We start from the raw sequence: 11,667 nt of genomic DNA, 5'->3' as shown, positions 1-11,667 counted from the left end.
CAAATATTTCTGATAATTATTTAGGCCTACATAATCATAAAATGTTGTAGAATGATTTATTTTTATGAATAATTAAACGATATAGCCTAATGTGCATGTGTGTGTGTCTGTCTGTCTGTCGTCTTTCTATCTGTCCTCATCCTTTGACAGTGACATTCTGAGATGCCAAAAAATATGAATTAATAGGAGCTGTTTAGAAATTGTGAAACATTTATTCAACAATTTAAACAAAAATCCCCCCAAAAGTTTGCCACTTTTGAGTAAGTACCCATTCACCCATTCTCACACTTACTTTGAGAAGTAACCATTCTCACACTTACTTTGAGTAAGTACCCATTCTCACACTTACTTTGAGTAAGTACCCATTCTCACACTTACTTTGAGTAAGTACCCATTCTCACACTTTGAGTGTACTCTCAAAGTCAATTACAGTTTTGGGCATGTGGTTAGATAGCCAGTATTCACCCTGTGTTGTCTTAAGATGGCATGTGTTATGTGGTATAAAAACAAATATTTGACTCATGACAAGGCAAGCTTGTTGTCTTTTAGATTGACATTTTAAAAATCCTCCTGTCTTGACCTGGAGGCATAAGTGAGCGATTTCCTCTTAGATAGGCCAGCTGTAAAGTCGTAATTGGCTATAATTTATTTTAAAAATGAACGAAAACTAAAATTTACTTTTTGGTCTTAATTTAAGGTTAGTGTTAGGCATTAGGGTTAGCAGTGTGGTTAAGGTTAGGTTTAAAATCTGATTTTATGACTTTGTGGCTGTCAGCTAGTGCCTCGAGAACAAGATTTGTGACGAAGAATGATGCATTTGTCTGTAAACATCTTCCGTAGGCCTATGTGTACCAAGACCAAACACTGGATTTGAAATCCCCCCCCCCCCGTACCCCAACTCCCCTCGTCAGAGTTGCCCAGCCCCTGATCCCAGGTGGCATGATAAGATAAGAAGTATGAGTGACCCCCCTCTTTTCCCATAGATCCCCCTCTCTCTGTCTCATCACTTTGACTTGAGTTTGTGTTTTGGGGCCGGGGTGGGAGTGGGGGTTGTGGCAGATGTAGTCGCAGGAGAGGGTCTCAGTTTACTGTACAACATCTTAAACCTGCAAAGACAAAAGGGATCCTTTCAAAATGGGGAAGTCAGTGTTTTTTTAATGGCGTCAAAAAATGACATACATTAAGAGATATTTGTAATGTGGCTAGCAACAGGATATTAAATGTCCCTGTAGGGTTTAGTGATAAAATTAGCCATATAAAAAATGAGAACAGTCATATCAGTCATTTGAACAGGCTTGTGCAGCACTTACAAGTTTTTGATTTTCCTCAGGAGGCCTCTGACCGCTTTGCTAATCCTTTTCATTCGCCCCTGTCATCCAAACACGTGTAGATTAGACACAGTCCTTTGTTTGCTGCTGTTATGTGGATTACATTATAATAATCTCTCAACAAATAGTCTATGAACAACAGGAGCTCATTGCCTCACCTGCATTTGTTTGTAGAACAGAGGAAGAGAGAAAACACAGATGACACCTGCGAAAGAGACAGAGAAGGAAATCAGATCAACAAACTATGTTCACGTTATTATTTACAGATCAGAGCAGTTGGGGGAGTTTCAAGTATGAATGAAACAGGACTTATTAGGAGATAATTATCAGATGTATGAGGATGGTTCTGTAGGACAGTGTGGTGTAAGATAGTCAGATAGACAGGTGTTGAGTGGATTAGTAGGGTCTCACCAACTATCACCAGGGTCAGACCATTGGTCGTGATGCCCATATAGGTCAACACGTACAGCAGCACCACAAACTGAAAACAGAGCAACAGCTTTTTAGATTGGCATTGTTTGGCAACAGAAGCGATAGCATGTGAGCTTATGAAGCAATGATTATGTTTTGTTGATGTATTGTTTAATGTTACTGATGTAAGAGCTCAGGAGAACCAGTTATGTTGTCTGATTCAAGTGCTGGTGATTATGTGACTTTGACTTCTACCTTCCTCCCTAGTCCCCACACACATTTGTATTTGTATTATTTATGGAAAAAGGCAGCAGCTACTCTTCCTAGGTTCCAGCTAAATTAAGGCAGTTATACCACCTTTAAAACATTACAATACATTCACAACAGATTTCAGAACACATTAAGTGTGTTCCCTCAGGCCACTACACGACTAGCACATATCTACAACACAAAATCCATGTGTAGGTGTGTGTATGTTATTGTTTCTGTGTATGCATGTGTCTGTGCCTATGTTTGTGTTGCTTCACAGTCTCCGCTGTTCCATAAGGTGTATTTTTATCTGTTTTTTAAATCTATTTTTACTGCTTGCATGAGTTACTTGATGTGGGATTAGAGTTCCATGTAGACATGGCTCTATATAGTACTGTGCGCCTTCTGTAGTCTGTTTTGGACTTAGGGACTGTGAAGAGACCTCATTACGGTATAGTACAGTAATACACTGAATTTTCTCTTAGTTTTCTGAGGGACATTGGTAATGGCCCCTGACCTTGATGGAGTCCATGATGCTGTCGATGAAGAGCAGGCGTTTGATCTCTGTGATGGCGAAGGCCATCATTAGCACGACCTCCTCCACCACCAACACGACCTCCTCATCTGTCAGAGAGCTGTCGTCTCCTATATAAGACCTGGTACCACACACACGCATGCACACACAGACACACGCACAAACACATCATCAAACAAATACCTAGTTTCAAGAAGAATGTTCTACCAACAGATGCACAGAGCCATTCACAGATGATGGTTGGTTTTTCATGCTCCAATGATTAAATATTGAGGTTGAATCATGTTTCTCTAAACTACAGCATCATAACTGCTGTAAACTGTGCTTACTGAAAGGGGTGCACTCCTTCAGGGATCTTCCGTATCAGCTCTAGGAGTTTGTAGTAGAGGCGTAGGGGGAAGGTGAGACACATGATGGAGATACACAGGTAGGACAGCATGGTGACGGAACTGAGCTGGAACAGGCTAGCCAGGCCTATCACCAGCCCTGTGACCACCAGCCCTGTCTTCCCCACATCCCGCCAGTAGATCAGGTCCATTACTGCAAAGAGACAGTGAGAGGATGGAGCGGGTATAGATAATTAAGTCCATTATTTATTCATTCATTAATAAGTGGTGGAAGACAATAAGTGAATGGGTTGGAGAGATAGATGAGTCGTAGAGATTAATAAGTGACTTCCATTCTGTGAGGATTTTTATTTTTATTTTTTTGCAGCCACCATTCCAAACATCAGAGTCTGTTGTTCCTCATAGGACGAGCAGCCAAAGAGAGAAAGTTCTGGGTCAGGTTCAATGGCCCTCTCATTTACCTCTGAATACCAAAGATGTTTCTCCAAAAATTATTGAGTAGGGGCAGAGCCCAAAAAGATGAGTTAAAATGAACCCTCTGAGGCTTTACATTTGTCACACAGCGGGGAGACCTGGGGGTAAAGTCTATGCAATTTGGTTTTGGAGTAGTGAAGTCTATGCATGACTTTGTATTGTATCAATTGATATCTGGTGAATTCTAGAAAGGGCTTCCCATAGATCATCTGAGATCTCAATATTTAACTATTTACTCCAGGTCTCCTTGAAATGACTAGTAAAAGCCCCTGTACAGTTGGAAAAAAAGGAGACTAACTGAGATGAGGTGTTTTGAGTTGGGAGGGCGCTGTAGCAAATCATAAAAAATTATGTTGTACAGGGAGGGTGTCAACATTTTGAATTTTCCCTTTGATATAGTGTCTGACTTGTAAATAACGGGGAAAAAAGTGAATGGAAGAGTTTGAATGTATTATTTAATTCAAATCTAATTTTATTAGTCACATGCGCCGAATACAACAGGTGAACAGTGAAATGCTTACTTACGAGACCCTAGCCAACAATGCAGTTTAAACAATATATGAACAAGAATAATAGATAAAAGTAACAAGTCATTAAAGAGCAGCAGTAAAATAACAATAGCGAGACTATATACAGGGGGGTATCAATACAGAGTCAATGTGCAGGGGCACCGGTTAGTTGAGGTAGTATGTACATGTAGGTATTAAAGTGACTATGCATCGATAACAACAGAGAGTAGCAGTGGTGTAAAGAGGGGAAGGGGGGGGGCACTGCAAATAGTCTGGGTAGCTATTTGACTAGATGTTCAGGAGTCTTATGGCTTGGGGGTAGAAGCTGTTTAAAAGCCTCTTGGACCTAGACTTGGCACTCCAGTACCGCTTGCCATGCAGTAGCAGAGGGAACAGTCTTTGACTCGGGTGGTTGAAGTCTTTGAAAATTTTTAGGGCCTTCATCTGACACCACCTGGTATAGAGGTCCAGTGATGTACTGGGCCATTCGCACTACCCTCTGTAGTGCCTTGCGGTTGGAGGCTGAGCAGTTGCCATACCAGGCAGTGATGCAACCAGTCAGGATGCTCTTGATGGTGTAGCTGTAGAACCTTTTGAGGATCTGAGGACCCATGCCAAATCTTTTCAGTGTCCTAAGGGGGAATAGGTTTTGTAATGCCCTCTTCAAGACTGTCTTGGTGTGCTTGGACCATGTTAGTTTGTTAGTGATTGGACACCAAGGAACTTGAAGCTCTCAACCTGCTCCACTACAGCCCTGTCGATGAGAATGGGGGCGTGCTCTGTCCTCCTTTTCCTGTAGTCGACAATCATCTCCTTTGTCTTGATCACGTTGACAGAGATGTTGTTGTCCTGTCACCACACAGCCAGGTCTCTGACCTCCTCCCATTAGGCTGTCTCGTTGTTGTCGGTGATCAAGCCTACCACTGTTGTGTCATCGGCAAACTTAATGATGGTGTTGGAGTTGTGCCTGGCCCTGCAGTCATGAGTGAACAAGGAGTACAGGAGGGGACTGAGCACTCACCATTGAGGGGCCCCTGTGTTGAGGATCAGCGTGGCAGATATGTTGTTACCTACCCTTACCACCTGCGGGCGGCCCGTAAGGAAGTCCAGGATCCAGTTGCAGAGGGAGGTGTTTAGTCCCAGGGTCCTTAGCTTAGTGATGAGCTTTGAGGGCACTATGATGTTGAACGCTAAGCTGTAGTCAATGAATAGCATTCTCACACAGGTGTTCCTTTTGTCCAGGTGGGAAAGGGCAGTGTGGAGTGCAATAGAGATGGCATCATCTGTGGGTATGTTATATGCAAATTGGAGTGGGTCTAGGGTTTCTGGGATGATGTGAGCCATGACCAGCCTTTGAAAGCACTTCATGGCTACAGACACGAGTGCTACGGGTCGGTAGTCATTTAGACAGGTTACCTTAGTGTTCTTGGGCACAGAGACTATGGTGGTCTGCTTGAAACATGTTGATGAATGATACTAATTGCTTATTTATGTATAAATATTCAATTGTGGTCAGACCCTTCTCCCTCCATTCAACAAACACCTTATCAGGCCGAGATGGAACAAAATAATTATTAAAGAATAGCAGGGTGTATACAGAGGTATCAGGCACCTTATAAACATGCTTAATCTGGTTTAGAATTCTTCTGGTTAATCTGGTTTAGACTTTCTCAAAACAAAGTTGTTGCCTGTCAGTTTGTTTGGGCACTCTGCTTTAGAGAAATGCAAGGCTGGAAGAGAGGAATGTTACAGACTTGACTTCCAAATGTATCCACAGGGGGATGGACATCCATGTCCAACTTATCAGGAAAACACAGTTCCCAGTAAGTTCATGTTTAAAGATGGGTAGGCTAGTTTCCTTGGGCTTTTCCAAGTGAGCATTACAAATACGATGGTTTTTGTAACCCCAGACAAATGGCAAGATTGGCGAGTCTAATGTCTTAAAATATGAAGAGGTAAGAAACATTTGAAGATTCTGGCAAAGCTAAAGGAACCTGGGAAGAGAAAAATATTTTATGGCGTTAATGTGCACCGTCATAGAAAGAGGAAATATTATCCAGCTCTCTGTTTTTTTTAGCTTTGCAACCTGCTCACTTTAGTTAAGCTTGAAGATGAGCTGTGGATTTCTAGGTATTTTTGGTACCAGGTAAGTTAAGTGGTCATGCACCACTTTAAATGGTATCCTCTCTAGCTCACTTGCTGTAATATTATCTGAGATACACATGAGATGCTTTCTCACACTTTATTGAATAGCAAGATAGTTTGCCAAATGAATTGATTAAGTCTACTAGGTTAGAGACGGATGCTACTGGGTCCGAGAGGTAAGGAAGCACACCGTCTGCACATAACGAAATGAGGCTTTCTATGTTTCCTACTTGAACTTTCAGATCTTGGATATTAGGATGATCCCTTATTTGTATCGCTAGGGGTTCAAGGGCGACAGCAAAGAACAGTGGACTGAGTGGGTAGCCCAAAGGGACTTGATTTGTCTCTGTTGGTCAGAATAGAGGTTGTTGGACAGACATAAAACATTTTGACCCAGATGATAAATGAGTCGCCAAATCCAAACCTACTGATTGCTTGAACTTGTATGACCATTCTATTTGGTCAAACGCTTTTTGAGCATCTAGCGATATAATAGCCGCCTTGAAGCCTTTCCCATGATTTGCATATAGACTGTTAAGCAGCCTACGCACATTAGAAAAATAGAACCTGCCGGAGATAAACCCTGTCTTATCCGGAGGAATAATGGCAGTTACATGTTTGTTACAGGATCTGTTACCTCTGCCTTTATTTAACATAAGGCAAATATTGGCTTCATACAATGATTTAGTCAAACTATTATTTTCTGTTGAATGAGCCTTTACTATGAGTCATCCATATATCAATTGTCTTAAAATTATTTATTTATTAACTAACCAATCACAGAAGTGCACACACAAGCAAACAAAGTCAATATGGTTACAAGAAATGATAAGGGAATGTGCCCTAGTGGGCTAAACCGGCATGGCGGCTTGTTAGACAGAAGGGAAATGGGTGTCGACAGATAAGACAGATAAGTTGATAATTATAACAATTGAAATGTTAATCCTTTACACATGAACGCTCACTCAATAATTGCAATCAATCAATATATTTACGCTCAGTGTGTCACATGATCTCTGTTGGAATCATCCTTCTTTTGAAGAATTGTCCGTCTCTCTGTCGTGGTTAAATGGATACTTCAGAATAACATTCAGCGATGTTGTCTTAGAATGAATGTTTCGGCGGTTGTCGGTCTTCGCGTTCAATGATACCGAATTCCTAGCTGCAGACTAGTGATTAGTATCAAGATTTGTTCTTGTTCTGTCTGTATCGATAGTCTAAGAGTTTAACCACGTGTGGAGGCAAACTGGTCTGGTCTCAAACCTTGGCCCCCTCATGGTGAGGTAAACTGGTCTCAACCTTAGTCCTCTCTGTAATTGAGAGATACATGGTCTCTTGATAGAAAACCCGGGTGGGGATTTTATTTGGAAGAGCAAAAAAGGGCCTGTCCCAGGATGCAAGACCATAACTGTGCTCATGGCCGGTCCTCTGATTTAGTTAATTTAGTCCTCTGATTAAGTTAAACTAAGGGAATTGGAGTTTCCTTCATTAAACAGTCCAAAATCACATTACACAATTTCACAAACAATATCATCCTCCCTCATTCATCTTATACAACAATTAGATGTAAGCCTCATATCTGAGGCTATTGTATAAACAGCGTTATGGTATTGTCTCCCATGAGTTTCACAAAATTGTACCAAATGGACCATTTCGTAGCTGGATTCTTCACCGATCTTTAATACCTTCTCCAGAACATAAATGTTGTTCGGACCTCAAGTTTTGTGAGGTGGAAGAAATTCCTTTGTTCTCTCTATGAAAACTCACTATCTCTCTATACTGTGGCCATGAGGAGATAATCTGCTCCAGGAATGTACGACCTCTCTGACCACAGCAGCCTGGTTGTAGGAGACAGAGAGAGGGGGATGGTGCTCACTGTACCCAAAGAGGGCAACATCATGACAGTGCTCTCAAGCGGCTAGATGTTCTTTACCTTTCAGCCATCAGATTTACCACCAATGCTCCTTATAGGACACATCACTGCACTCTATACTCCTCTGTAAACTGGTCATCTCTGTATACCTGTTGCAAGACCCACTGGTTGAAGCTTTTTTATAAAACCCTCTTAGGCCTCACTCCCCCCTATCTGAGATATCTACTGCAGCCCTCATCCTCCACATACAACATCCATTCTGCCAGTCACATTCTGCTAATGGTCCCCAAAGCACACACATCCCTGGGTCGCTCCTCTTTTCAGTTCGCTGCAGCTAGCAACTTGAACGAGCTGCAACAAACACTCAAACTGGACAGTTTTATCTCAATCTCTTCATTCAAAGACTCAATCATGGACACTCTTACTGACCGTTGTGGTTGATTTGCGTGATGTATTGTTGTCTCTACCTTCTTGCCCTTTGTGCTGTCGTCTGTGCCCAATAATGTTTGTACCATGTTTTGTGCTGCAAACATGTTGTGTTGCTACCATTTTGTTGTCATGTTGTGTTGCTACCATGCTGTGTTGTCATGTGTTGTTGCCTTGCTATGTTGTTGTCTTAGGTCTCTCTTAATGTAGTGTTACAGAAATCCATGTACTGTCTTTATGGTTCTGTTCACAACACATCAGTGCATAGGGTGGTGAGGCGACACACACACACACACACACACACACATTAGACAGTAGAGAGTTCAAATGCACAGCAGATCTGCAGTGAAACTGACATGTCGTTTCGGTGACAGCTGAAACTTCCAGTGAGCTCACTAACACCAGTGTAAATTTAGAAGGCAATTATCTGATTACAACTAACATCCAGGAATGTTTCATAGATAGAGCTGAGTTCCCTCCTATCCCCAACCATTGACCCTAAATACCCAACAGCTGTGCCCATAATGATTCACCAACATTCGCCAAAACAGATTAAATCTCTGAGTCATCACTCCTCACAGGCATATAAGAAGAAAGAGGCTTGCTAAACACCATTCTGTCAGCAACTCATTTTGTTTTTGTTGTCTATCCCCACCAACTGTAGCTCTCTATCAGAGAACTGATCCGAATTAATCTTCCTGCCCTGTAATTCTCCACCTGCCCAGTAGTAGAGCCCCTCTCACTGGTCCCAAACCAACTGGAGACCTCAGCCCATACACAAAAGTCTACCTAAGACCAAGTCACATATTTACACCACCTTACCTTTGATGGCCATTTTAGCAGCTGATTGCTGTGCAAACAACCCACCCCACTCGCTTCCTCTTGCTGCTCTCCTAGAACCCCCTGCACTCCTATGGTCCTCGCTAGGATCTTTTTTTGGCCCTACCAGCCCCGTCAGCAGTATAGGGCCTTGCTGGCCTAATTTTATCCTGCCAATTGGATACCCCCTCTTTAAGGGCACACAGGCACACACTTGCACATTCACATAACGTGGGGAACCTAAGACGTCAGCATGTTTTTAAGTGCACACAGTTCCTTGGTCTCCAGAGAGACCCTTGGTTCCTTGGCCTGTCTGTTATACAAAACAAGATCCCTAAGCCAATCATAGGAACAGGTTTTCAACATAGGCCTATCACTCTACCAGAGGTCAGTATTTATGTATAGGCATTTAATCCTTATAGGAGTTACGGGTTGATTGATTTTAGGATGTTAAGAATACATAACCCACATAAAACAAAGCCCTTATGGTCGTTCGTCTTTTCAGTTTGATGCAGCTAGCAACTGGAACCAGCTGCAAAAAACACTCAAACCTGTACAGTTTTATCTCAATCTCTTCTTTCAGAAACTCAATAATGGACACTCTTACTGACAGTTGTGGCTGCTTTCTGTGATGTATTGCTGTCTCTACCTTCTTGCCCTTTGTGCTGTTGTCTGTGCCCAATAATATTTGTACCTTGTTTTGTGCTGCAACTATGTTGTGCTGCTGCCATATTGTGTTGCTACCATGTTATCATGTTGTGTTGCTACCATGCTGTGTTGTCTTGTGTTAATGCCAAGTTGTCTTATAGGTCTCTCATTATGTAGTGTTGTCTCTCGTCGTGACGTGCGTTTTGTCCTATATTTTTATTTATTAAATAATCCCCCGTCCCCGCAGGAGGCCTTTTGGTAGGCCGTCATTGTAAATAAGAATTGGTTCGTAACTGACTTGCCTAGTTAAATAAAATAAACAAAATGTGACATTCATACACAAAAGCAGTCTCGTGAAGGCAAAATTAGATTCCCCTTCATCATTGTGTATTTTTCTATTACAAAATTACAAATGAAATAAATGTATATCATGTGTTTGCAAAAGTATTCATCTACACATTGTGTTTATTATATATTTTTTGATAAATAAAACATTAATAACTAAAATATAGTAGTTGCATAAGTATTCAGACCCTTTGTTTAGGCAAGCCCAAATTAGTTTAGGAGTAAAATTCAGCTTAACAAATCACATAAGTTACTTGGACTCACTGTATGAAATAATAGGGGTTGACCTACCCTTACCACCTGGGGGCGGTCCGTAAGGAAGTCCAGGATCCAGTTGCAGAGGGAGGTGTTTAGTCCCAGGGTCCTTAGCTTAGTGATGAGCTTTGAGGGCACTATGATGTTGAACGCTAAGCTGTAGTCAATGAATAGCATTCTCACACAGGTGTTCCTTTTGTCCAGGTGGGAAAGGGCAGTGTGGAGTGCAATAGAGATGGCATCATCTGTGGGTATGTTATATGCAAATTGGAGTGGGTCTAGGGTTTCTGGGATGATGTGAGACATGACCAGCCTTTGAAAGCACTTCATGGCTACAGACACGAGTGCTACGGGTCGGTAGTCATTTAGACAGGTTACCTTAGTGTTCTTGGGCACAGAGACTATGGTGGTCTGCTTGAAACATGTTGATGAATGATACTAATTGCTTATTTATGTATAAATATTCAATTGTGGTCAGACCCTTCTCCCTCCATTCAACAAACACCTTATCAGACCGAGATGGAACAAAATAATTATTAAAGAATAGCAGGGTGTATACAGAGCTATCAGGCACCTTATAAACATGCTTAATCTGGTTTAGAATTCTTCTGGTTAATCTGGTTTAGACTTTCTCAAAACAAAGTTGTTGCCTGTCAGTTTGTTTGGGCACTCTGCTTTAGAGAAATGCAAGGCTGGAAGAGAGGAATGTTAGACTTGACTTCCAAATGTATCCACAGGGGGATGGACATCCATGTCCAACTTATCAGGAAAACACAGTTCCCAGTAAATTCATGTTTAAAGATGGGTAGGCTAGTTTCCTTGGGCTTTTCCAAGTGAGCATTACAAATACGATGGTTTTTGTAACCCCAGACAAATGGCAAGATTGGCGAGTCTAATGTCTTAAAATATGAAGAGGTAAGAAACATTTGAAGATTCTGGCAAAGCTAAAGGAACCTGGGAAGTGAAAAATATTTTATGGCATTAATGTGCACTGTCATAGAAAGAGGAAATATTATCCAGCTCTCTGTTTTTTTTAGCTTTGCAACCTGCTCACTTTAGTTAAGCTTGAAGATGAGCTGTGGATTTCTAGGTATTTTTGGTACCAGGTAAGTTAAGTGGTCATGCACCACTTTAAATGGTATCCTCTCTAGCTCACTTGCTGTAATATTATCTGAGATACACATGAGATGCTTTCTCACACTTTATTGAATAGCAAGATAGTTTGCCAAATGAATTGATTAAGTCTACTAGGTTAGAGATGGATGCTACTGGGTCCGAGAGGTAAGGAAGCACACAGTCTGCA

General features: G+C 41.6%; 1 protein-coding gene across 1 annotated transcript; it reads right to left on the bottom strand.

Annotated features, from left to right (window-relative positions):
• Positions 1-196: 196 nt before the first annotated feature.
• LOC109892102 (reticulon-1-A-like) lies at positions 197-9,238 on the bottom strand. Its single transcript, XM_020484520.2, has 7 exons — positions 9,120-9,238; positions 2,853-3,063; positions 2,506-2,644; positions 1,740-1,809; positions 1,487-1,533; positions 1,311-1,369; positions 197-1,106 (listed from the first exon to the last, which is right to left on the bottom strand). The coding sequence occupies exons 1-7, from the start codon at positions 9,130-9,132 to the stop codon at positions 1,004-1,006; spliced, it is 642 nt and encodes a 213-aa protein (XP_020340109.1). The 5' UTR covers positions 9,133-9,238; the 3' UTR covers positions 197-1,003.
• Positions 9,239-11,667: the final 2,429 nt, after the last annotated feature.

The sequence above is a fragment of the Oncorhynchus kisutch genome, linkage group LG6, assembly GCF_002021735.2.
Source record: "Oncorhynchus kisutch isolate 150728-3 linkage group LG6, Okis_V2, whole genome shotgun sequence".
In the NCBI taxonomy this organism is placed as follows: domain Eukaryota; kingdom Metazoa; phylum Chordata; class Actinopteri; order Salmoniformes; family Salmonidae; genus Oncorhynchus; species Oncorhynchus kisutch.
The sequence above is the reverse complement of the archived record's forward strand: the minus strand, read 5'-3'. Positions and strand labels throughout refer to the sequence as shown.